Source organism: Dasypus novemcinctus, chromosome 5, assembly GCF_030445035.2.
Source record: "Dasypus novemcinctus isolate mDasNov1 chromosome 5, mDasNov1.1.hap2, whole genome shotgun sequence".
In the NCBI taxonomy this organism is placed as follows: Eukaryota; Metazoa; Chordata; class Mammalia; order Cingulata; family Dasypodidae; genus Dasypus; species Dasypus novemcinctus.
This window is the reverse complement of record NC_080677.1, coordinates 82,462,837-82,488,924: the sequence shown is the minus strand read 5'-3', so window position 1 is coordinate 82,488,924 and position 26,088 is coordinate 82,462,837. Positions and strand designations below refer to the sequence as shown.

Genomic DNA, 26,088 nt, shown 5'->3' with positions numbered 1-26,088 from the left:
TTGACCCATGTCGTAGTTATTAACGCCATGAGTTTACACAATATATTTTATTCATAATGCAATCATATTTGTCCTTTTGTGTTTGCTTGCTTCACTCAGTATAATGTCCTCTCGTTTCATACATGTTGGCATATATTTCACGACTTTGTTTCTTCTTACTGCTCCATAATATTCCATCATGTGAATACTCCACAGTTTATCCATTCATTGGATGATGGACTCCTGGGTTATTTCTATCTTTTGGCATTTGTGAATGAATAATGCTGCTGTGAACATTGGTATGCAGGTGTCTGTTCATGTCTATCCTTGACTTTTTAATTCTACGTAATCACCCAATTTCAGCTTGCCACTAAGTCTTGTGTATTATGCCATATGAATATTTGTCAAATGTTATCACTTCCTTGATATTCTTAGTGCCGCTCTGTTAGGTCAGGCCTTCACATCTCTTACTTAAATTGTTAATAATCTTACTGGCCTCTGTCTCTAAGCCAGGATATGCTGGTAAAGCAGCTATCCAGAAAAATAGAAAAAGGCCTGATTTTGTGGTGTTCACACATTTCTGTGGTGTAAATACTCCGTGGTTCATTTTAAGATAACTACACGTGATGCCAGGTGGTTTACAACATTCCTGAAAATTTCACAATTGGCTGGCAAAAGCCAGTGTAAGCCATCTCTAGCTTATTACTGTGTAATTCCTTTTCAGTTACCGTCCACATTGTTGCCAATGATATTGTTCTAAAACACAAAGCTGCCCATATTCTTTCTTGGCTTTAAAACCTTAAATGGAATATAGTCTGAACTTTTTGGATGTCTTACAAGACTTTTCAAATTGCTGCTCAATTCCTTTGGAACGTCATCTCCTATCATTCTTTACCCTTTATACCCAACATGCACTCTGATCTACACATCTAAGGTCAGTTTCCCTCTTATTTCTTAAAATGTGCAGTAGTATATGTGCTGCTTCTCTAAACCTTCCCTCAAGTTGGAGTGGACTTTGCCACTGTCTACATGGAAAAATCTTTAATTTTGAGAATCACTTGGTAAAATGAAAGGAAATAAAGTTCTTAGATTAAAGGCTGAAGTAACAGTTTTCTCTTGAACAGTCAGTAATTTGAGTCTTTGCTTTTAACAGAATACTTCTAGCGGATATATAGATTCATTGATTCTGCCACCCAGTATTGAGCACCTGCCATGAGTCATGCATTGTTCATGCTCAGGGGATGTGGTAGTAAACAAAACGAAGGTCTTATACTCATGGAGCATATAGTGGATATGTTAATACATTAATTATTAGAAACAACTGAAGTTTATTCTTAAATGCTCTGTTTTGATTTTTATTAATTTCATAATCTCTGTTAGGGAAGCCATAAACCTACCATATATCTATCAGGAGGTTGTAGGTATATATCTACATTAAGCTCACTTCTAGGTATCTGTTTTAACTTTTATATCTCCATTTTTCTTTCACCCATAGATTTGTAACTTTCTATACAGAAAGATATCTTAACATCAAGCCTCACTTCTCTTTCCTGTCTATTAAGGATCTATTTTGAACACAATTTCTCTTTTCATTTACAGATTTTACCCATTAATCTTAATTTTAGTAATACCTATAAGTTTTATTTGCCAATTTTTATTAAAATTCCAGATTCACTTTGTTTATTAACTTTATTTGTGTGATTATGTAGAGCTATCTCAGGTCATAAATATTCTATATAGCCAGTTTTTCTGTTGTCTTCTCATTAGCAATGGCTTTGTTTTCTTGGGTTAAAGGTTATAGTTAGTTAAAGGTTACGGTTAGTAGTTACCTTTGTAATCTTTTACTCAATGTGTTCCTTCCTTTTGGTTCATTTAACAATGAATTAGTATGGCAGAGTGATTCAATATGTGGGCTCTGCAGCTAGACTGCCTGTGTTCAAATCTCAGACTGTGTCTTATCTAGTTGAATGATAGACTCAACAGGGTCATTTTGAGGATTGAATGAGTTAACACATGTAAAGAGTTTAGATCTATGCCTGGCACTTGGAAAGCTCTGGTCAGTATTACTGTTTCTCTTCTGCAGCTGTCTCTCCCACTTCCTCCTCATTATTAAAGGAAGCATTTGTAATAGTTTCCAGTATATAGGAAGATCTCAAAATTTGTTAACTATGGTTATATTTGTTCCATTGTTTAATATCTGTGGTTTAGTAGTAAGTGTTTACTCTTATTTTTCTCCAGAGTGTTATAGTGATTTTTTAAGTGAAGATTTTGATGTGAAGACGTATACCTCCCAATCTATTCATCGAGCTGTAATAGCTGAACAACTAGCAAAACTTGCCCAAGGAATCAGTCAGTTGGATAAAGAACTACATCTACAGGTAATTTCAATCTTCTGGATTGTATAGATCATTGAATCTAAAGTGATAACTTAACATTTTTATAATCCTATTATTATTTAATCAAATGCATATTTATAGGATTATAACCTACCAGTATTATCATAACCTACCAGTGTTGTTTTTTGTATTATTAAAAAATAATACAAATCTCATGCACAGAATTTCAACACACCCATTACTCCTAGATACCCAGATCCACCAAAATTAACATTTTACTACATTTTCCATGTCATTCTATCCATCCGTCTGTCAATTCATTTTGTGAACATTTGAGAGTAGGTTGTGTGCATCATGTTCCTTGAACATGTAATACTTCTATGTATATTTCCTAAGGACAAGGATATTCACTTATGTATGTACTTTTAAGTGCAGTTATCAAGTTCTAGAAATTGAACATTTATATAAAGCTTATAGTATGTGCTCCATTTTATTCATAAAGGCCAATAATCTCCCTTTGAACCTTTTCTTCTCCCTTGCTAGATCCCATCTATGATTATGTATTGCATTTAATTATCATTGTTTCTATATTTTTTTCTTTCTTTTCACTTGTGGGACCATATATACAACATAGACTTTCCCATCTCAACCACTCCTAGCATACCATTCAATGGGCGTAATCATAGTAACAGTATTGTAGCACCTTAACTACCTTCCATTTACTAAAACTTCCCATCTCCCCAAACAGAAACCTTATATCTATTATGCATTAACTTCTCATTCCCCCTGCCTCCCACCCCTGGCAACCTGTACTCTAATTTCTGTCTCTATGAACTTGCGTACTGTTTGGTATTTTCTTTGTAGATTCCATGGGGCTTAAATTTAATATCCTAAATCTATAAGAATTTCAGTTGCTTTGATACCAACTGAACTTCAATGGCATATACAAACTATGTTCTTATATCCTACTGTTACTTCACCTTTATGTACTTCTGTCACAGATTACAAGTTTATACATTGAACCCCAAATCACTGATTTGTCATTAAATTTTGTAGGAAGTAAAAAGTTACAAACCAAAAAATACAATTAGTACTGGCATTTATATTTACCCATATTGTTACCCTCACCTGACATCTTTATTTCTTCATATGGCTTTGATCTCTTATCAATTGTCCTTTCCTTTCAACCAGCAGAACTCTTTAGCAGTTCTTGTAGGGTGGTGTATTGATGACAAACTCTTCTCAGATTTTGTTTATCTGGGATTGTCTTAATCTCTCCCTCATATGTGAAAGATAATGGTGCTGGATGTAGAATTTGGCATTATTTTGCCTTCAGTACTTTTAACATGTCATCCCACTGCCGCCTTCCATGGTTTCTGGTAAGAAATCAATAATTCTTTATTTTTTTTCTGTTTGTTTGTTTTACCTTATTTAAGGAGATTTGTTTATTCATTTTTAAATTTTCTGTTGTTTTCTGCTCTGATTTTACATTTTCCTTTTTTTAAACAAATCAATTTTATTGATACGTATTAATAAAGCATACATTCCATCTAAAGTGTACAATTTGTGATGTTTGGTATAATCGCACAGTTGTGCCTTCATTACTTCAATTATTATTAAAACATTTTCATTACCTCAACAATAATAATAAAAAAATTAAAACAAACTAAACTTCATCACCTCTCAATTTCTCTATGGTTCCCTGCTGTACATAGCTGCTATTTCTGGCGATTCTCCCTCCCCTCCTCTCCCCTCCCCTACCCTGTTTTATTGAGATATTGTGGCAGTTTGATATTATTTATGAATTCCAAAAAGAGATATAGATTATGTTTGTAAACTGGTCTGTTCCTCTGGGTGTGATAACCCTTTGATTGTATTAGATTCAGCTGAGATGTCTGATTAAATTATTTTAAGATTGGAGCTTTGATTCAACCATGTCATTAGAGTACCAGCCCCTTTCATGGGCTGATAAAACAACTTCTCGCATGGAAGTAGACAGAGAGAGAAGATACACAGAGAATCCTGAGGCCAAGAAGAGAGATGAGCCTGATAGTTTACAACTGACCTTGTGAAGAGAACAGAGCAGCTGAGCCTGAAGAAAACAAGCTCCAGAAGAAGAGAGAAGTGCTATTTCTGCCTACAGCTGAGATTTGAAGAAGCTGGGACCATGGAGCCTTAAGAGGAAAGAGGAAGGCAGACATTGTCTGCCATCTTGCTTCAGCACATGGCAAGAGACTTTGGGTGAGGAAGTACCTCTTATGGTACCTTGAGACGGACTCTTTGTGGCTTTGTAACTGTAAGCTCTTACCCAAATAAATACCCTTTATAAAAGCCCACACATTTCCAGTACTATGCATCAGCACCCCTTTGGCTGATTAATATAGAATTATTCACATACCATTCAGTCTATCCAAAGTACATAATCAGTTGCTTTTAATATAATCACAGTTTTGTGCATTTATCACCATAAAAAATTTTAGAACAGTTTCATTACTCCAAAGAGAAAAGCTTCACACCGCTTAGCAGTCACCTCTCAGTCCTTCTATTTTTCCTCTGCCCTTCATAACCACTAATCTAATTTCACTTTTATAAATTGACTTATATTTACATTTTATAAAAATGGAATCATACAATATATAGTACTTTGTGTCTGGTTTCTTTCACTTGGCATAATGTTTTTGGTTTCTTTTTTTTTTTTTTTTGCCTGATATTGAAATCTAGTAACATTAACATATGTAAACTTTTGTTCAGTTTCAAAGAAAAAGTCTTACATATGCAGTATGACCCATATTCATATTTCACATGAGATTTTACTATATGTCCCATGTTACATTTTTTAGCTTTCTTTTTAGTAATATACATGACCTTAGACTTTCTGTTTCAACCGCTGTCATACCTGTATAATAGCATAACAAATTATAAACAGTATGTTGTGCTTTCACCTTTTCTATTCATTTCCAAAGATTAACAGTCTTTTTTTTTTTTTTTTTTTTAACCAATTCTTCAGAGATTAACCCTCAACTTTCCATTTTCTAATCTCATTCTGTTTTTTGGTGAACCGTTTCCAAGTTACTAACTCCATGAGATTACACAATATATTTAAATATTTTGTTTGGAATTTTTGCATCTGTGTTCGTTAAAGAGGTTGGTTTGTAATATTCTTTTCTTGTAGTATCCTGATCCAGCTTTAGTGTGTAGGGTGATGTTAGCTTCATAAAATGTGCTGGGTAATTTTCCCTCCTCTTCAATTTTTTGGAAGAGTTTAGACAGTATTGGTGTTAATTCTTTTTGAAATGCTTGGTAGAATTCACCTGTGAAGCCATCTGGTTCTGGACTTTTTGTTTCAAGAAATTTTTGAGAATGGATTCAGTCTCTTTAAATGTGACGGGCTTGTTAAGTTCTTTTATTTCTTGTAGCAGGGTTGGTTGAGCGTTCTTAGGAATTTGCCCATTTCATCTAAGTTGTCTGGTTTATTGGCATACAGTTTCTCAAAATATCCTCTTACGATCCTTTTTATTTCTGTGGGGTTAGTTGTAACTTCTCCCCTTTCATTTTTTAATTTTTAATTTTAATTTTTAAAGGTTTATTTTATATTCTTGGATTAGAAACCCAAATAATAAAATGGATTGCCTATTTCAGAAAAAAAGATTTATTTTATTTTCTTGTCTTTCCTCACCCCTTTCTTTGTTGTTTGCACTTGTGTCTGTTTGTCTTTGTTTCTTTAGGGAGTACTGGGAACTGAACCCAGGACCTTTGATGTGGGAGGAAGGCATCTAATCACTTAATTCACCTCTGTTTCCTGCTTTGTTGTGTCTCTCATTATGTTTTTCCTCTTGTGTCTCTTGTGTCATCTTGTTGCTTCACCTTATTGTCCTACTCATTCTCTTTAGGAGGCACTGGGAACCTCTGCTCCCTGCTTTGTTGTGTCTCTCATTATGTTTTTCTTCTTATGTCTCTTGTTGTGTCATCTTGTTGTGTTAGCTTGCCACGCCTGCCCTTTGCACACATCACTGTCTTTAGGAGGCACCAAGGACTGAACCATGAACCTGCCATGTGGTAGGCAGGAGCCCAATAGCTGGAGCCACATCTGCTTACCCTCCCTTTGATTTCTAATTTTATTTATTTCCTCTTTTTTTTTTTTTCTGTTAGTCTAGCTAAGGGTTTGCCAATTTTATTGATCTTGAAGAATCAACTTTCGGTTTTGTTGATTTTCTTTTTTCTTTTTTCTCTCAATTTCATTTATTTCTCCTCTAATCTTTATTCTTTCCTTCTGCTTGCTTTGGTAATGGTTTGCTGTTCTTTTTCTAATTTTTCCAGTTCAAATAGATTTTTTGTTTTAGCTCTTCTTTTCTAATGTAGGCATTTAGGGCTATAAATTTCCCTCTCAGCTCTGCCTTTGCTTTCTCCCTTAAGTTTTGATAAGTTGTGTTCTCATTTTCATTCATCTCAATATATTTAATGATTTCACTTGCAATTTCTTTTTTGACCCACTGCTTATTTAGGAGTGTGTTCCATCTCCACACATTTGTGAATTTTCCCCTTTCCTGTCTATTATTGATTTCCAGTTTTTTCCTTTATGATCTGAGAAGGTGCTTTGTATAATTTCAGTCTTTTATATTAATTGAAACCTGCCTTGTGACCTAACATGTGGTATATCCTGGAGAAAGATCCATGAGCACCTGAGAAGAATATATAACTCCCTGATTTGGATTGTAGTATTCTCTATATATCTATTAGGTCTAGCTCTTTTATCATGTTTTTTAAATTCTCTGTTTCCTTGTTGCTCTTCTGTGTAGTTCCTTTGAATGATATAAATAGTGTGTTGAAGCATGCAACTAATAGGGTAAAGATGTCTTTTTCTTCCTTCAGTATTGCCAGAGTTTGATATATTTTAGAACATCCTGGTTAGGTGCATAGGTATTTATGATTTATTTCTTCCTGATTGTCCTTTTTATTAATGTGTAATGGTCTTCTGTATCTCTCGTAACTTTTTTGCATTTAAATTGTTTTGTCCGATATTAGTATAGTTACCTCTGCTCTTTTTTGGTTACTGCTTGCATGGAGTATCTTTTTCTAAACTTTCACTTTCAGTTGTTTTGTATCCCTGAGTCTTAAGGTGAGTCTTTTGTTGGGAGCGTATGAATGGCTTATTTTTTTTATCCATTCTGTCTGCCTGTATCTTTTGATTGGAGAGTTAAATCCATTCACATTCAATATTATTGTAAATGCATTCTTTACTTCCACCATTTTATTCTTTGATTTTCATATGTTGTTTCTTATTTTTGTCAGTCTTTTTACTCATTTCCTTTCCATTATCCTTTCTGCTAATCTTGCCTTCTACACTCTCCTCCAAGCCTGTCTCTGCTGTCTTTTCTTTTGGGCTACAAGACTACCTTTAATAGTTCCTTGAAAGGTGTATTCTTTTTTATGAACTCTCATAGTTTCTATTTGTTTGTGAATATTTTAAACTCACCTTCATATTTGAAGGACAGTTTTGCCAGATAAAGATTTTTCTGTTGGCAGTTTTTCTCTTCCAGTATCCTAATTGTATTATACCACTATCTTCTTGCTGCCATGGTTTCTGATGAGAAATCTGCACTAAGTCTTATTGGGTGTCTCTTGTAAATGATGGTTTGCTTCTCCCTTGCTCGTCTCAGAATTTTCTTTTTATTGTTGACATTTGACATTCTCAGTAGTATGTGTCTTGGATTAGTTCTATTTGGATTTGTTCTGATTGGGGTACAGTGCTCTTTTTGGACATGTAAGTTTATTTCTTTCACAAATACTCTTTCTGCTTTTCTCTTTTCTTCTCCTTCTGAACTCCATGATATGTACATCGTTGCACTTGTTATGATTCAATTCCCCGAGCCCCTGTGCTGAGAACCAGTTCAGTGATAGGTTGGCTCGTAGGGAAGGCAATGCAGAACTTAAAGAAATAAAGGAACAGAGAGAGAGACACAAGAGAGGAGATAAAGATGGGACCAGGGGACTCATAGCTTCTGGAACTGAGAGGCTCGACCCTAGTTTGCACATTGTATTTATTGGAAACTACTGAGCAGCTGTTTGCTATCTGAACTGCAACATCATCTACAATAATAGGGAACAACTGTAACATCTACAATAAGGCAACATCTACAATAGAACAGATGAAACTCTTTTTCCTGCACCCCTGCTCAATTTTTTTCCATTCTTTTCTCTCTAATTTCAGCTGTTCTGTCTTATTCTCTCTTCTCTTACTTCTAGTCTGCTGTTGTATGTGTCTGTTTTTTTTTAAGATTTATTTTTTTATTTCTCTCCCCTTCCCCCCCTCCTCCCCAGTTGTCTGCTGTCTGTGTCCATTCACAGTGTGTTCTTCTGTGTCTGCTTCTATTCTTGTCAGTGGCCCGGGAATCTCTGTCTGTTTTTGTTGTGTCATCTTGCTGCATCAGCTCTGTGTGTGCGGCACCATTCCTGGGCAGAATGGACTTTCACAATGGGCGGCTCTCATTATGGGATGTACTCCTTGTACATGGGGCTCCTCTATGCAGGGGACACCCCTGCGTGGCACGGCACTCCTTGCACGCATTAGCACTGCGCGTAGGCCAGCTCCACAAGGGTTAAGGAGGTCCTGGATTTGAACTGTGGACCTCCCATGTGGTAGGTGGACGCTCTATCCATTGAGCCAAGTCTGCTTCCCTGTGTCTAAAGTATTTTTGATCTCCCGTATCATATCTTGCAATCCATGCAATCCCATGAGTTCTGTTACTTTTCTACTCAGGTTTTCAAATTCTTTGTGTTCACTCAATGTTGTTTTCTTGTTTTTTTTTTTTTTTTTTAGTATTTGGGCCAGGAATTGAAACCTGGACCTTGTATATGGTAAGCCAGCACTCATTAACTGAGCCATATTGACTCCCCAGAGTTAATTTTTTGCTGTGCTTGTTGTTTGTTATTTTTTTTGTTTTTATGAGGCACCAGGAACCAAACTTGGAACCTCCCATGTGGGAAGCAGATGCTCAACCACTTGAGCCACATCTGGCTCCCACTCAGTGTCTTCCTTTTTTTTAAAGATTTCTTTTTTTAAAATTTCTCCCCCTGCCCTGTTACCCCTCTTGTCTGCTTCCTGTGTCCACTCACTGTGTTCTTCTCTGTCTGCTTGTATTCTCATTAGGTGGCTCAGGAAACTGATCCTGGGACCTTCCAGAGTGGGAGAGAAGCAATTACTCTCTTGCGCCACCTCAGGTCTCTTTTCTGCTGTGTCTTCTATTTTCTCTTCTCTGTGTCTCTTGTTGTGTCATCTTGCTGCACCAGCTGTCCTCATGGATCAGCTTGCTGCATGGGTCAGCTTGCTCTCACCAGGAGGCCCTGGGCATTGAACCCTGGACCTCTATGGTAGACAGGAGCCCAGTTGGTTGAGCCACATCCATTTCCCTCAGTGTCTTCTGGATGTCCTTTATTTCTTTAGCCATATTGTCTTTCAGCTCATTAATTTGGTTTAGGAAATTTGTATGACTTTCATTCATTAGTTCCTGAAATCCTGAGTCTCATCGGGGGCTTTGATATATTCCTTTCCTTGGGCTCTTTCTTCCATTTTCTTAGTATGACTTGCAATTTTTTGCCAATATCTAGACATCTAATTATGATGGTGAGTTTATTCAGATGCTCAATTTCTCTTTCTTCAGTGTTTAGTGGCAGGGGGCTCTGTGATACTGCTATTCTTTGATTCTTGGTTCAGCCTGTTCTGGGTCTTAATAGTTGTCCTTGTTAGTTACTCAAATCTGGGCCCTGTAGTCAGTAATGGGGTACACACTTGCTTCCATTGGCCTTGTGGAAGGAGGCTGTAAAGGCCAGAAAATGCTTCTCTTACTTTTAATTTCTTCAGGTGAACTTACTTGGTCAGCCAGCAGATAGTGCTCTTCGGCAGCCCTCTCCGTTCAAAGCTTGGTTGAAGTGTGTTCGAGTTTTGCCATCAAGATTCTTTTCCTCTGCTCTTCTCTCTTTTGGGCCATGTCCAGCCTTCCTTTGGTGTCCTAAACCCTAGAATATTGATTTCCAGTTAGTTCTCCTTGTCCTTTATCTATTTTTCTGTCAGAGGAGAAAGTCCTTTCTAGACTGCTATATCTTCCTGTAAGTCTCAACACTTATTCTTATTTTTGCTACTTTGTATGTGACACATTGCTTCTCTCTTGTGGCTCTCAAAATCTCTTTATTTTTGATGTTAATATGCCATTGTGTGGTGCTTTTTTGGGTTTTATTCTTTTTGGAATTTGTTGAGCATCTTGAATGTGCATATTCATGTGTTTTGTTTAATTTGGGAGGTTTTCTGCCATTATTTATTCTCTTTTTTTTGTTTTTGTTTATTCTCTTTCCCTTTCTTTCCTCTCTGTGTGGGATTGCCACAATGTGTATATTGATATGCTTGATGGTATCCCACAGGTTCTTTTTTTAAAATGTATTTATTCATTTCCCCCCCGATACCCACACACCCATTGTCTGTTCTCTGTGTCCATTCCCTATGCGTTCTTCTGTGTCTGATTGTCTTCTCTTTAGGCGGCACCAGGAACCGATCCTGGGACGTTCTGGAATGGGAGAAAGGAGGTGCTCAGTCACTTATACCACCTCATCTCCCTGGTCTGCTGCGTCTCTTATTGTCTCTCTTCTGTATCTCTTTTTGTTGTGTTAACTTGCTGCACCAGCTCTCTGCTTGGGTCAACTTGCCCTGAAGGACAGCACTCCTATGCAGGCCAGCACTCCTCTTGGGCCAGCTTTCTGCTAGGGCCAGCTTGCCTTCACCAGGAGATCCTGGATATTGAACCTGGACATCTCATATCGTAGACTGGAGCCCAATCACTTGAGCCAAATCTGTTTCCCCACAGCCTCTTCATTCTCTGTTTACTTCCCCCTCCCCTCAAGTATGCCTCTGTCATATGTTTGCTTGTTGTATTTGCTTGTTGTTTGTTCGTGGTTTTTGCTTGTTCTCTGCTCATTTTCTGCTTATTGCTTTTTACTCGTTTTTTTTTTTTTTTTTTTTTTTAAAGATTTATTTATTTATTTAATTTCCCCCCCTCCCCTGGTTGTCTGTTCTTGGTGTCTATTTGTTGCATCTTGTTTCTTTGTCTGCTTTTGTTTCTTTGTCCGCTTCTGTTGTCGTCAGCGGCACAGGAAGTGTGGGCGGCGCCATTCCTGGGCAGGCTGCACTTTCTTTTCACGCTGGGCGGCTCTCCTTATGGGTGCACTCCTTGCGCGTGGGAGCTCCCCCACGCGGGGGACACCCTTTGCGTGGCACGGCACTCCTTGCGCGCATCAGCACTGCGCATGGCCAGCTCCACACGGGTCAAGGAGGCCCGGGGTTTGAACCGCGGACCTCCCATATGGTAGACGGACGCCCTAACCACTGGGCCAAAGTCCGTTTCCCTCGTTTTTTTTTTTTTTGCTCACTTTTTTGCTCGTCTGTCTGATTTTTCTTTAGGAGGCACTGGGAACTCAACTTGGGACCTCCTATGTGGGAGGTGAGCACTCAACTTCTTGAGCCACATCTGCTTCTCATTTGTTTTTATGCTTATTGTCTTGCTCATTGTTTTTTCTCATCTGGTGGTTGTTTTTGCTCGATGTCTACTTGTTGTTTTTGCTCGATGTCTGCTCATTGTTTGTCTTCTTTAGAAGGTACTAGAAACCAAACCTGGCATCTCCCATGTGGGAGGTGGGGGCTCAACTGCTTGAGCCACATCCACTCCCTGTTTAATTTTCTTTGTTTTTTCTTCTTTCTACCCCTCAGACTGAATTATTTCAATTGTCTTATCTTCAAGTGCTGTTTTGTTTTTTTGTTTTTGTTTTTCTTGTCCTCTCCAATCTGCTGTTGAACTGCTCTAAGACATTTTTATTTCTGTTCCTGTGGTCTTCAGCACTGTTTGGTTCCTTTTCATAATTTATATTTCCCTCTTGATATTCTCTTTGTGTTCACCTATCATTTTCCTGGTTTCCTTTAGTTCTTTGTCCATATTTTCCTTTAGCTCTTTGAGAATATTGAGGGCCTTTTTTTTTTTTTTTAAGAAGTTTTTTGAAAGTCTTTGTTTTGTCCCAGGTCTGGTCCTCCTCATTGATTTCTTTTTTAAGGTTTATTTTATTTATCTATTTCTCCCCATGCCGTTGTTGTTTTTCACTTACTGTGTCTGTTCGTTTTCCTTGCTTCTTTCGGAGGCACCGGGAGCCAAACCTGGGACCTCTGATGTGGGAGGAAGGTGCCTAATTGCTTGAGCCACCTCTACTCCCTGCTTTGTTATGTCTCTCATTGTGTTTTTCTCTCTGTGTCTCTTGTTGCGTCATCTTGTTATGTCAGCTTGCTGTTCCTGCCAGTCCTGTCAACTCCGTTTTCTTTAGGAGGCACCGGAAACCTCTGATGCCTGCTTTGTTGTCTCTTTCATTATGTTTTTTCTTCTTGTATCTCTTGTTGTGCCAGCTTGCTGCATCTGCCTGTCATGCCAGCTTGCTGTATTCTTTAGGAGGCACCGGGATCCAAACCAGTGATCTCCCATGTGGTAGGTGGGAGCCCAGTCACCTGAGCCACATCCGCTTCCCTTCCTCATTGAATTCTAATGCTTTATCTTTCTTCTTTGCCTTGGCCATAACTGCTTCTTTCTTTCTAGATTTCCTTTTTTTGAAACTCAGACATTTTGATATTTTAATGTGTTATTACTGGAATTTAGACCCTGAGGAGTCTATTCTTTAAGTTTGTAGTCTTGTGATAGAACTTTCTTTGAGTGCCTGAAGCTAACCAAAAAAGAAAAAAGAAAATACCTTTCTTAGTCTGCATTTACACTAGTGCATGACTCTGTCATGACACTTTCATACAGCGAGTTAAGAGAATAGCCCCAGGTCAAAAAGCAGGGGCCTCCCTAATCTTTCTTGGTATGTGTATTGTCTTGAGTGTGTTTGTTATCCTAGGAGTTCCCCCATTTATATGGGTCCAGATATTCCCTCTTGCCTAAGAAATACTTTTGGCACTGTCCTGTTCATTGCAGTATGTGTCTGACAGCTAGCAAGCCCTTACACCAGGCAGCCTGACCTGACTGCTCTCCCCTGTAATGGAGCACTGTGTCCTGCTTTCTGTACTCCGAACAGGTTCTGGGATTATGTGGCCGTAGGGCCACAGCCAGAGACATCAGGCCAGAAATACATCCTCCCAGTTTATGCACAAAGGTTACTTTGCTCCCTCCAGAACTGGAACCAGGGATCTGCAGTGCGAGTGCAGCAGGTATGGGGTGGGGGAAGGGCCAGCTAGGCATCACAGATTGTACTGCTTTTAAATAGCCTCTTTTAAAATTTTGTGCTTACCTCGTGTATTAGTCTGCCAAAAGGGTGTCAATGCAAAGTACCAGAAATCTGTTGGCTCTTATAAAGTGTACTTATTTGGGGTAAAAGCTTATATTTACAAGGCCCTAAAGAGTCCAACTCAAGGTGGTTTCTCACCAAAGTCCGTTGTCACATGTCAAAGCAAGATGGTTGCTGATTTCTCTGGTTTCTCCTTCCTGGGCTTCCTCTTCCTCTTATGGGCCCAGCTTTTTCTTGATCTCAGCTGTGGACTGGCAAAGGGCGTGTCTCTCAGGATGTCCTTTCTCTCAGCTGCAAACTATCAGGGAAATGGCTCATCTTTTCCCAGGGCTCCAGGATAAAAAATGACAATGTTCTCTCTTCCAGTGTGTCTTCTTGAGTCAAAGTCTGTTTATATCTGTCTACCGTGGGGGTGGGGACTCAGCCTGAGTTACACCTTACTGAAGTGTTTGAATCAAAGCCCTAATCTTTTTTTTCCTTTCCTCTAAGATTTATTTATTTATTTCCCCTTCCCGTCCCCCTCCCCCCACCCTGCTGGTTTTCCTGATTGTATCCATTCGCTGTGTGATCTTCTGTATCTACTTCTCTTTTTGTCATTTATTTCACTTAATGTCTTTGAGGTGTGTGTTTTTTTTTTTAAATACCTGTCAAATGGGTTGGAGTAAATAATGAGAAGAAAAAATTGGAGTAATCCTGAAGATTTCTTCCTGTAAAATTCTGTAATTACAGTGGTTTTGTTGTATACTTCTAGTGTTGCCTTTTGTATGAGCAGATAATATATATTTAAATGAACAAATATGTGAATAAATAAACTGCTTATCATGAAACCTTGATCTGGTGTCATGAGACATGCCATTTATCCTTTTTGTATTTTAAGTTCTTTATCAATTTAAAGAGCAACTTAGAATAGACTGCGATGACTTCTAAGTTCTCTTTAACTCTGAATTTCCAATTATATTCTTAAATTGACAAATTGTTATAAAACACTTTTGATCATCAGGCTCTGGTTTTCACTGTGGGGATAGAGTGATGAGTAGCTGTCCGTAATTGTTGGAGAAGTCATGAGAGGTTCAATTATTTGCATATAGAAAGGCCAGGACTCAGGAATGATTTTGAAAAGGAAAAATGATTTATTGACGGCCGGCTGGACTCGGGATTTCCTGTTTCAAACCCAAGCCCTGAGCAAGAATTTTGAGTTCCTTTTATACAGAGAGGAAGGGCCAAATTGTTCTTTATTTCGGTGCTCAATAGACTTGAATTAGCATATATCTTCCACATTCTAGGTACGCTTTTAGCATGGATTTTATACATTCTAGATAAGCTTTTAGCACATTTGGTTTGCATTTTCCCTGAATATTTAAAGTTTATAGAGTTTGCATTGTTAAACTGTTTCCCAGGATTAGAGTTGTTGCCATGGTCACCAAGGGCAGGACTGCGGCTTCTTACCGTCCCACACCCACAAGTCAGGACACAGACAGCTTAGGTTATCTATGAAGAGATGAACATCCTCCCACCCACAGCCCACATCATAATGACAGACAAATGATGACAGTTTTAAATAGAATTCTACAAAATATTATTTATGAGATTAGGGGACAATGCACTTAACTCTGCCTAGAACTCTCAAGAGAAGGCTTCTTGCAAGAGTTCTCTGAAATTTTCCTGTCCTGCTCAGTGTTGCTCTCTCGTTCTTATTAGGTTCTATATTCTTAGCGAAATAAACCATAAATTGTAAATGTGTGTGTGGTATGTTCTTGCTAATGACCCATCTCAAGCAAATCTTCTTTTTTTTTGTATTAGTAATTTTTTCCCACATTATATACTGTTCTACATTGTGGTTATAATGGATTGTACCTATACTTAGTAAGAACAAATGTTAATATTCATTCTTGATTTTCAGGTTGTTGCAAGACATGAAGATTTACTGGCACAGGCAACTGGAATTGAGTCTTTGGAAGGTATATTTCATAATTTAGAGCCAGACAAGAGGTCAGCAAACTTTTCCTGTTAAGGGTCAGATAGCAAATATTTCAGATTGTGCCATGGGGTCTCTGTTGTAATGACTCAACTTTGTGTTGTAGCAAGTAGTCAATACATAAACAAATGAGTGTGGCTATGTTCCAATAAAACTTTAATAAAACAGGTGGTTAACCATGCTTTGCTAACTCCTGAGCTAAACTACCTGGTTTTAAATCCTTGTTCTGCTATTTACCAGTTGTGTGACTTTGGGAAAGTTACTAAGCTTTTCTTTGCTTCAGTTTTCTTATCTTCGAAACAGGGAGATTAATATGTAAAAACATGGCATTATTCTGAGGAGGAAAAGAGTTAGTTAAATGCTTAAAACAATGCCTGGTAAACATTTTGTGCTCCTATAAGAATTTGTTATTTAAAACAACAACAAATACCAGAGTGGATGTTGATGAAAGTAGGCATGACTTCTTTCCTTATTTTCATTTTTCTTGGAGTCCTTTTTTGAAACGTTTAAAAAAATTTTATTGAAGTGTATCACTCATACATGAACATACATAAACAATAAATGTCTAGTAATAGTTGTTAACTTACAAAACAAACATGCATAACATCACATAATAAGGTCCCAGACATCACCCCACCACCAACACCTTGCATTGTTATAAAACATTTATTACAAATTATGAAAGAATATTGTCAATATATTACCACTAACTATAGTCCATATCTTACATTTGGTGTATTTTCCCCCAGCTCACCCTATTATTAATTTTTAAATATATTTTTATTACAGAAGTTGTGAACTTAAAAACAATCATGCACATGTGTAGAATTCGCATGCAGTACTCCTTCACCAACATACCATACCATTGTAACTTTTATTACAGATTATAAGATAATATCATCAAACTGTTACCACCAACTATGGTCCTTAGCATACATTTGGCACCCTTTTTTCCATACACCCCATTATCAACATAGTACATCTTTGGTATTAATGCAAAAATATTACAGTTTTGCTGTTAACCACAGTCCACTGGTCACACCAGTTTTATTTTTCCAATGCTTCTCCACATTCCTACCACTGTGTAGTGTGACATACATCTGCTCTAACTCACAGAAGGACACTCTTCCTGTACCATCAACCACAATTCTCATTAACCTCAGGGTTCACTGTGTTATTCAGTCCCTAGATCATAAAACAGCTTCTACTACACAATTCTCATTAACCTCTGGGTTCACTGTGTTATTCAGTCCCTAGATCATAAACCAGCTGCTACTAACTATAATGTGTTACCATCAACTCTGATAGTTTGCTTTTCCCTTGCTGCTCTCAGAATTTTCTCTCTCTTTTTGACATTTGACATTCTGAGTAGTATGTGTATTGCAGTAGGTCTATTCAGATTTATTCTGATTGGGGTATGGTGTGCTTCTTGGACTTGTAAGTTGATTTCTTTTGTTAGAGTTCAGAAATTTTCTGCTATTATTTCCTCAAATACTCTTTCTGTCCCTTTCCCCTTCTCTTCTCATTCTGGAATTCCCATGACACACACGTATATTGTTGTGTTAAGTGTTGTCATTCAACTCCCTGAGCCCCTGCTCAGTTTTTTCCTTTTTTTTGACTTCAGTTTCAGCTGTTCTGTCTTTGATATCAGTTACTCTTCTATCACTTCTAGTCTGCTGTTGTGTGCTGCTAATGTGTTTTTTGTTTTTTTAAAATATATTTTTAAATATTTATTGACGTATACCATTCATACATGAACATGAATAAACAATAAACGTATAGTAAGAATTGTGAACTTAACAAAATAAACATATGTAACATCATACAGGGGTCTCATACATTGCCCTGCCACCAACACTTTTCGTTGTTGTGAAACATTTGATACAAACTATGCAAGAACATTGTCAAAATATTACTACCAACTATAGTCCTTATCTTATTTACATTTGATGTATTTTTCCCTCAACCCACACTACTTTGTAAAACACATTTTTATTACAAGGGTTGTGAAATTGCCAAACAATCATACACGTGTTGATTTCCCATACCATATCCCTTCACCAACACATTACAGTATGGTGGAACATTTGTTACATATTATGAGATAATATCATCAGAGTGTTACCAGCAACAATGGTCCATAGCCTACATTTGGTGCACTTTTTCCACGTACCTCCATTATCAACACAGTACATCTTTGGCTTTGGTGAAAGAATATTATAGTATTGCTGATAATCACAGTCTGTTGGTCACACCAATTGTAGTTTTCACATGCTTCTCAATATTTCCAACACCTTCCAATAGTGATATATATCCACTCTAGTCCACAGAAGGACTCCCTTGCATTTGTACCCTCAACCACAATCCTTATCCATCTCTGGGCTCACTGTATTGTTAGTCCTAGGATTATTCTTTAGCTTTCTTTCTGTTGACATTTACTTCCCCCGACTACCCTTTTCAGCCACAATCCCATTTATAAACCAGTTGCTACTCACTATAATGTGTTACCATCAACTCTATCCATTTCCACACTTTTACAGTCAAGTTAATTAAAACTTCTACATACAATAAGCATCAGCAGTTCTTCTCAACCCTTCTCTTATCTCCTAATAACTTATACTGTAGGTTTTAACTTCATGTGCTTATTCTTCATAATTAGTTCATATTGATACTATGCAATATTTGTCCTTTTTTGTCTATGTTATCATGTGTGTCCCAATTTCATTTCTTACTGCAGCATAAAATTCCATTGTATGTATATACCACATTTTTTTTCCATTCATTGGTGGATGGACACTTGGGTTGTTTCCACCATTTAGCAGTTGTGAACACTGCTGCTTTGAACACCATCGGTGTGCAAATGACTGTCTGTGTCATAGTTTTTAGTTCTTCTGGATATATTCCTAGTAGAGGAATTGCTGGATCATATGGCAGTTGTATATTAGATTCCTGAGGAACCGCCAAACTGCCTTCCACAGAGACTGCTCCATTTTACACTCCCACCAACAGTGAAGGAGTGTTCCTATTTCTCCACATCCTCTCCAGCACTTATTGTTGTCTGTTTTTTTAATAATGGCCATTCTATGCAGTGTTAGATGATATCTCATTGTTGTTGCATTTCCCTAATAGCTTGTGATATGGAACATTTTTTCATGCGCTTTTTGACCATTTGTACTTCCTCTTTGGATAAATACCTACTTTATTTATTTATTTATTTTTAAAGATTTATTTATTTCTCTCCCCTCCCCCCCCACCTCGGTTGTCTGTTCTCTGTGTCTATTTTGCTGCATCTTCTTTGTCCACTTCTATTGTTGTCAGTGGCACAGCAATCTGTGTTTCCTTTTGTTGCATCATCTTGTTGTGTCAGCTCTCTGTGTGTGCGGCACCATTCCTGGGCAGGCTCTACTTTCTTTTGCGCTGGGCGGCTCTCCTTACGGGGTGCACTCCTTGCGCGTGGGGCTCCCCTACGCGGGGACACCCCTGCGTGGCATGGCACTCCTTGCGCACATCAGCACTATGCATGGGCCAGCTCCACACGGGTCAAGGAGGCCCAGGGTTTGAACCGCGGACCTCCCATGTGGTAGACGGACGCCCTAACCACTAGGCCAAGTCCGCCACCAATATCTACTTTAAATCTGCCCATATTTAAATTGGACTGCTTGCTCTTTTATTGTTGAGTTGTATGATCTTTTTATATAGAATGGAAATCAAACCCTTATCGGATAAGTGGTTTCCAAATATTTTCTCCCATTGAGGGGGCTGCCTTTTTACCTTCTTGATGAAGTCCTTTGAATCACAGAAGTATTTAAGTTTGAGGAGTTCCCATTTATCCATATTTTTTTTCATTGCTTATGCTTTTGGTATAAGGTTTAAGAATCCACCACCTACCACCAGGTCCTGAAGTTGTTTCCCTACATTTTCTTCTAGGAGCTTTATTGTACTTCCTTTTATATTTAAAATTAATTTTTGTATAAGGTGTGAGATAGGGGTCTTCTTTCTTTTGGCTATGGATATCCAGTTCTCCCAGCATCATTTGTTGAATAAACTGTTCTGTCCCAGCTGGGTGTGTTTGCCAGGCTTATCAAAAATCACTTAGCTGTAGATGTGAAGGTCTGTTTCTGAACCATCATTTTGGTTCCATTGGTCGGTGTCTACCTTTATGCCAATACCATGTTGTTTTTACCACTGTAGCTAAGTAATATGATATAAAGTCTGGAAGTGAGCATCCTCCATCTTCACTTTTTCTTTTTAAGATGTTCCTGGCTATTTAGGTCCTCGTACCCTTCCAGAAAATTTGATAATTGTGTTTCCCATTTGTTTAAAAAATGCTGGTGGAATTTTTACTGGGATTGCATTGAATAGGTAAATCAATTTGCGTAGAATTGACATCTTAGTGATACTTAGTCTTGCAATCCATATATGTTCTTCTAATTATATAGGTCTTTTTAAATTTGTTTTAACAATGCATTATAGTTTCCTGAATATAAGTGCTTTGCAAACTTGGTTAAGTTTATTCCTAAATGGTTGGTTCTGTTAGTTGCTATTATAAATGAAATTTTTTCCTGACTTCCTCTTCAGGTTGTGCATTACTAGTGTATTAAAAAATCACTGATTTTTGCATATTGATCTTGTATCCTGACACTACTGAAATAATTTATTAGCTCTAGCTGCTTTGTTGTAGATTTTTTGGGACTTTCTAGATATACAATCATATCATCTACTGTTATATGCTTCCAGTGTATTTTTAAATTCATTTATTGCATTTTTCATTCCCATAAGTTCTGCTATTTTTTTGTATGCTTTTAAATTCTTGTGCTCATCCAATGTCTTTTTAATATCCTTAATTTATTTAGCCATCTCATTGAATTTATTAAGGAGATTTGTTTGAACATCTAAGATTAGTTGTCTGAACTCCTTTATATCATTTTTAGGCTAATCTTGTTCCTTTAACTGGACCATATCCTCCTGTTTCTTGGTATGGATTGTAATTTTTTGTTGGTGCTTTCGCATCTGGCTTGCTTGATGTATTTATTCTGGGTGCAGTTTTTCCCTTTAGTTTAGAATTGTTTTTTCTTTTCTCTCTTGCTGGTTGTGTAATATGAGCCAAGGATGTAGTTAGTTGGTGCTATAAGCTGTGGACGCTGAGTCTGCCTACATTGCCCCAGGAATTGATGAAGCTTCTTCCACCTTTCTCTTTTATCTGCAAGTAGGGGCAGAGCTGCAGCCATGTATAATAATCCAAGTTGAGTATGACAAGACTGCAGTTACCTGAAGACACTGATGAAGTTTCACACCCCTTCCTCCCCTACCTTGGACAGGAATGGAGCTATAATTGTGGGTAACAGTCTGTGTTTTTGCGTCCAAAATGACTACAGTTGCTCAGGTAAACTGACATAGCACCTGACCCTCTCCCTGTGGGGGTGGGAATGGACGCTCTGCAGTGCCCAACAGTTTAATCTCTGGGCCAAATACTCCTGCGTTTTCCCTGAGAGGCTGAGGGAGTACTGTCCCTTTTGCCTTTTGTGGGCTGAGAAGGGAACCACTAACGCTCAACAGTTCAGTCCCCATAGGCCGAAAGTACCCGCCATTGCTTAGAGAGGCTGAGGAAGCACCAGCCCTTCCTATCCTATTGGACTGTGTGGGTGGTTCTACGGTTGTCCAACTGTTCAGTCCCTGTAGGCCAGAAATACTCACCATTGTCCGGAGAGACTGTAGAGAAACCAGACCCCTCCTATCCTGTTGTTCGTGGTTGTGGATTCACAGGCATCCAGTAGTCCAGTCCATGCAGGCCAGAGGTCTGCCATTACCCAGAAAGGCTGTGGAAACACCATCCCCCTCCTTTCATATTGGGGGGTGAGGGTTGATTCCCAAGTACCCACCAGCCTGGGCTGTGTGGGTCAAAGCTCCTGCAGTTACCCAGAGAGGCTGGGCAAACACAGTCCATCTCTTGTCCTATTGGGGATGGAGGTGGAGCCACAAGTGCCCAACAGTCAGTCTTGTGCAGGCCAAAACTGCCTGAAGTTGCCCTGAGAGGCTGAGGGAACACCAGCCCTCTCTTATCCTATGGGGCAATGGAAGTGGAAATGGGCCCGAAGGCACTCAACAAACCAGTTTGTGTAGGCTGAAAACTTCTGCCATTCCCTGGAGAGGCTGAGGATTCCCAGCACTCTTCTCTCTTCTGTCCTATTGGTGTGTAGGCATGTAGCCCCAGGTGACTGTTTATTCAGTCTGGGCCAGTGGAGAGCACTTGCAGTTGCCTGGAGAGCCTGTGCAGGACCCTCCAGCTTCCTCTCTGCTGGAGGTGGGGCTAGAGCCTAGGCTTGGGCTGCAGTCAGATCTTGGTAGAAAGAACCTAGTCCCTAACTTCACTGGATTTTCAGTCAGCCAAACTTCCCCTCACGGTCAGGGACGGAGTCAATATGGCGGCTACCAGACTCTTTCCCACTTGGACAGGCTCAGACCCTAGCTGTCTCTAGGGTTATAATTTAGCCAGTCAAGTCCACTAATCCATAGCTGAGGTCAGTGGACAACTGTCTCTTCCTCCACCGTTTATGGGAAATGGAGCTTCTAACTCCAGCCATGGAATAGCTCCCAAGGTGGCTTGCACCACTAGAGTAGGATGGGCAGCAGCTTCTGCAGCCTGGCTTGCAGTTTCCCAGAGAAGTGGTGCAGGTAGCCCCAGTTTTCTCCCTGCTGGAGGAGGGGCTGGGGTTTAGGCTAGACCTGCAATCCAACCTGGGTGGAAAGAAAGCTGGTCCTTACAAGCATTGTGATTTTCAGTTAGCCTCGCTTCCCTCATGCCAGGTGTGGAGTCAAATTGGCGGCTAGTGGCTCCCCTTTGACCTGGACAGTCTCAAAGTTTAGCTGTTCCTATGATTATACTTCAGCTCACTGAATCCACTAATCAGTAACTAAAGTCAGTGCCACACCTTGTCTTCCTCTTCCATTTATTGGGAAATGGAGCTTCCAACTCCAGCCACAGAATGGTTCCTAAGGTGGCTTGTACCATAGGCACTGTCCTCCACATCATGGAGAGCTCTACTCACAAATCCTCTGTGCAGATGGGCAGTCTCCTCCTTCCACATTCTCAAGGATGTTGTAGGGTATTTCTCTGGTCTCCTGAGTCCTCCAAACAGTTGCTTTAGGTAGCTCTGGGTGACCACCAACTGCCCTGTATCACAAGCTGACTCCAGGAGCTTCTTACTCTGCTGCCATCTTGACTTTCCCCTTTGCTAATGTGTGTGTGTGTTGTTTTTTTTTTTTTAATCTCATCTATTGTGTCTTTCATTCCTGTAAGCTCTGTTACTTTTTTCTTCAGGTTTTCAGATTCTTCTTTGTGCTTGTTCAGTGTCTTCTTAATGTCATAGATCTCTTTATCCATACTGTCTTTCAACTCATTAAGTTGATTTTGGAAATTTGTGTGCATCTTGTTAATTAATTTTCTTAAATCTTGCTTGTTTTCCGTGGCGTGATATATTGCTTTTCTTGGGCCGTGTCCTCTGTTTTCTTAGTATGTGTGGAAGTTTGATATTATTTATGAAATCCAAAAAGAGATATTTTATTTGTAAACTGGTCTTTCCACTGCATGATACCCTTTGCTTGATTTTAATTCAAAGGCTTTACATTGACTTGATTTAATTAAGATTTGGGCTCTGATTTGACCATGTCATTAGGGTGTGCAGAGTTGAGTCCTTGTGGTCTTAGTGGCCTATATAAAAGATCATTCACGGAAGTAGATACATAGAAGATGATACACATGAAAAGAGAGAGCTCCAGAGACATGGAAGAGGAGAGGACTTTGAGACTGGGGTCCCAGGAAGGGAGATGAACCATTTACCTGACAGTTTATAGCTGAGTGTGTGGAGAAATCAGAGCAGCTTAGTCTGGAAAGAAACTAGTCTGGTGAAGAGAGACAAGCCCTATGCCAGCGTACAGCTGAGATTGGAAGAAGCTGGACCCATGGATTCTTAAGAGGGAAGAGTAAGGCTGAACGCTCACAAATGTTGCACACCACCTTGCTTCAACAGGTGGCAACAGGGTTTGGAAAGAAAGTAACCTTAAATTGGATTCTTAGGGCCTCTTACCTTTATGCTTTCACCCCAAATAAATACCCTTCATAAAAACCAACAGATTTCTGGTACTTTGCGTCAGCACTCCTTTGGCTGATTAATATGGTATGGCTCCTCATTTTTTGCTGATGTCTAGGCATCTGATTAGGTTGGTAGTTTACTTAGATGCTCAATTTCTCTCTCTTATAGGGATTTAGTCACAGGAGGCTGTGTGTTAACTGCTATTTTTTGATTCTTGGTTCAACCTGGATCTTTAGGTTTGTCGCTGTTAGTTGCACAAAACTGGGCTCTGGACCCCTTAATGGGTTGCAGACTCGTTTCCTAGGGCCTTGGGGAGGGAGGCTATAAAGTCTCGAAATACCTCTCATATACTTTTTTTTATTCTCCCCGCCCCCCGCCTTGTGGCTTTTTGCTTGCTGTCTCTTCTCTGTGTCCATTCGCTGTGTGTTCTTCTGTTTGTATTTATTTATTTTTTATTTTCCCCTCTCCCCTCGCGGCTTGCTTGCTGTCTGTTCTCTGTGAACATTTGCTGTGCACTCTTCTGTGTTTTTTTATGCCCGTTTCCTGTTTTTTTTGTTGGGTCACCCTGCTGAGTTGGGCTCCGGGATGCTTGCGGGCTGGGCGGTGCTCTGCGATGCTTGCGGGCGGGGCGGCACTCTGTGGCGTCTGCAGGCCAGGCGGCGCTTGCGGGCTGGGCTGCTCTCAGCGGCGTGAGCGTGAGCCTGTCTTCACAAGGAGGCCCTGGTACACGAACCCAGGGTCTCCCATATGGTAGACAGGAGCCCAACCAATTGAGCCACAGCTGCTTCCCTCATATATTTTTAATTTCCTCACATGTACTTCCTTGGTGTGCCAGAAGATAGTGAGCTTTGGTAGTCCTCTTAGTTCAATACCTGATCATAGCGCGTTTGCTTCAACAGGAACTGGGTCAATGTGTTAAAGGTTCCTTCCTGAAGGCTAAGAGCCTCCCAGTTCAAGCTTTCTCAGAGACAGTTCAACTCTTCTTGGTAGCCTCTTCCCTTTTCCCAGGTAGAAAATAATTCCACTCCCCTCTGCATCCTTAACAATCAGTCCCAGTTAGTAGAGAGGGAGATTCAGAGGGTTGGATCTCTTTAGTCTTGGGTCTCTTTAGTCTTGAGCTAGTTCCGGAGGCAAACAATGGCATGGCCCTACCTGGCCTGGAAGGTCTCCTGGGACACAGCAAGCCAAATGTTTTGGTCAAAAGCTGAGTCAGCCTTAGGCTGTGTCCCTCTCTCTTCTTTTTCCTGGGGAGGTGAGTCCTCAACAATCAATCCCAGTTCATAGAGAGTTAGATTTAGAGGGTCAGATCTCTTTAGTCCTTTTCTGACTCCAGGGCAAAAAAATGATGCGACCCCACCCAGCATTTGTCCCTCTCTCTTCTGGGAGGTGTCCAGCCTTGTTTTTCCAGGCCACTTCTGCATGTCCTATATCTATTTTTTTTTTTGGAGAGACAAGAGTCCCATGTCTTTCCATTCTCCCATCCTGACCATTTTTTAATTGAGGTGTTTGCCTTTTTATAGTAGAGTGGTAGATGTCTTTATAGATTCTGGATATTAAAGCCTTTTTGGATATGTGATTTCCAAGTATTTCCTCCTATTGAGTAGGTTGCCTTTTCACCTTTTATGAAGCTCAAAAGAATTCAGTTCTGAGGAGGTGCCATTTAGTTATTTTTTCTTTGTTCCTTGTGCTTTGGGTGTAAGGTGTAAGAAATCAGGACAGAATATTGAAGATACTTCCCTACTGTGGCAGTTTGAGATTATTTATGAATTCCCAAAAGGGAAAGATCATTTTTGTAAGCTAATCTGTTCCTTGGGATGTGATACTCTTGATTTCATTATTTTCAACTGAGATGTCTTGGATTAAATGACCTTTAAGATTAGGGTTTTGCGTGTGGAGCTGGCCATGCGCAGTGCTGAGGCGCGCAAGGAGTGCCGTGCCACGCAAGGGTGTCCCCCGCGTGGGGGAGCCCCACGCGCAAGGAGTGCGCCCGTGAGGAAAGCCGCCCAGCGTGAAAAGAAAGAGCAGCCTGCCCAGGAATGGCGCCGCCCACACTTCCCGTGCCGCTGACGACAACAGAAGCGGACAAAGAAACAAGACGCAGCAAACAGACACCAAGAACAGACAACCAGGGGAGGGGGGGGAATTAAATAAATAAATAAATCTTTAAAAAAAAAAAAAAAAAAAAAAGATTAGGGTTTTGATTCAATCATGTTCGCAAGGTATAACTCAGGTTGAGTCCTGCACTGATATAAATGGACACTTACTCAAGAAGACACATTGAAGAGGAGAGAACTTTGTCATTTTTGATCCTGTGGCCCTGGGGAGATATGGACCATTTGCCTGATAGCTGACAGCTGACCTTGGGAAGACAGCTAAGACTGATATATGAAGCCCTGAGAGAAGT

General features: G+C 39.5%; 1 protein-coding gene across 1 annotated transcript in view; it reads left to right on the top strand.

Moving 5' to 3' along the window:
* The window catches only part of COG5 (component of oligomeric golgi complex 5), a 488,722-nt gene that overhangs the window by 15,995 nt on the left and 446,639 nt on the right, over positions 1-26,088 (top strand). Inside the window, exons 2-3 of the mRNA XM_058296542.1 lie at positions 2,218-2,357; positions 15,520-15,577. Of these exons, the coding sequence (XP_058152525.1) occupies positions 2,218-2,357; positions 15,520-15,577 (198 nt within the window). The remainder of the gene's footprint in view (positions 1-2,217; positions 2,358-15,519; positions 15,578-26,088) is intronic.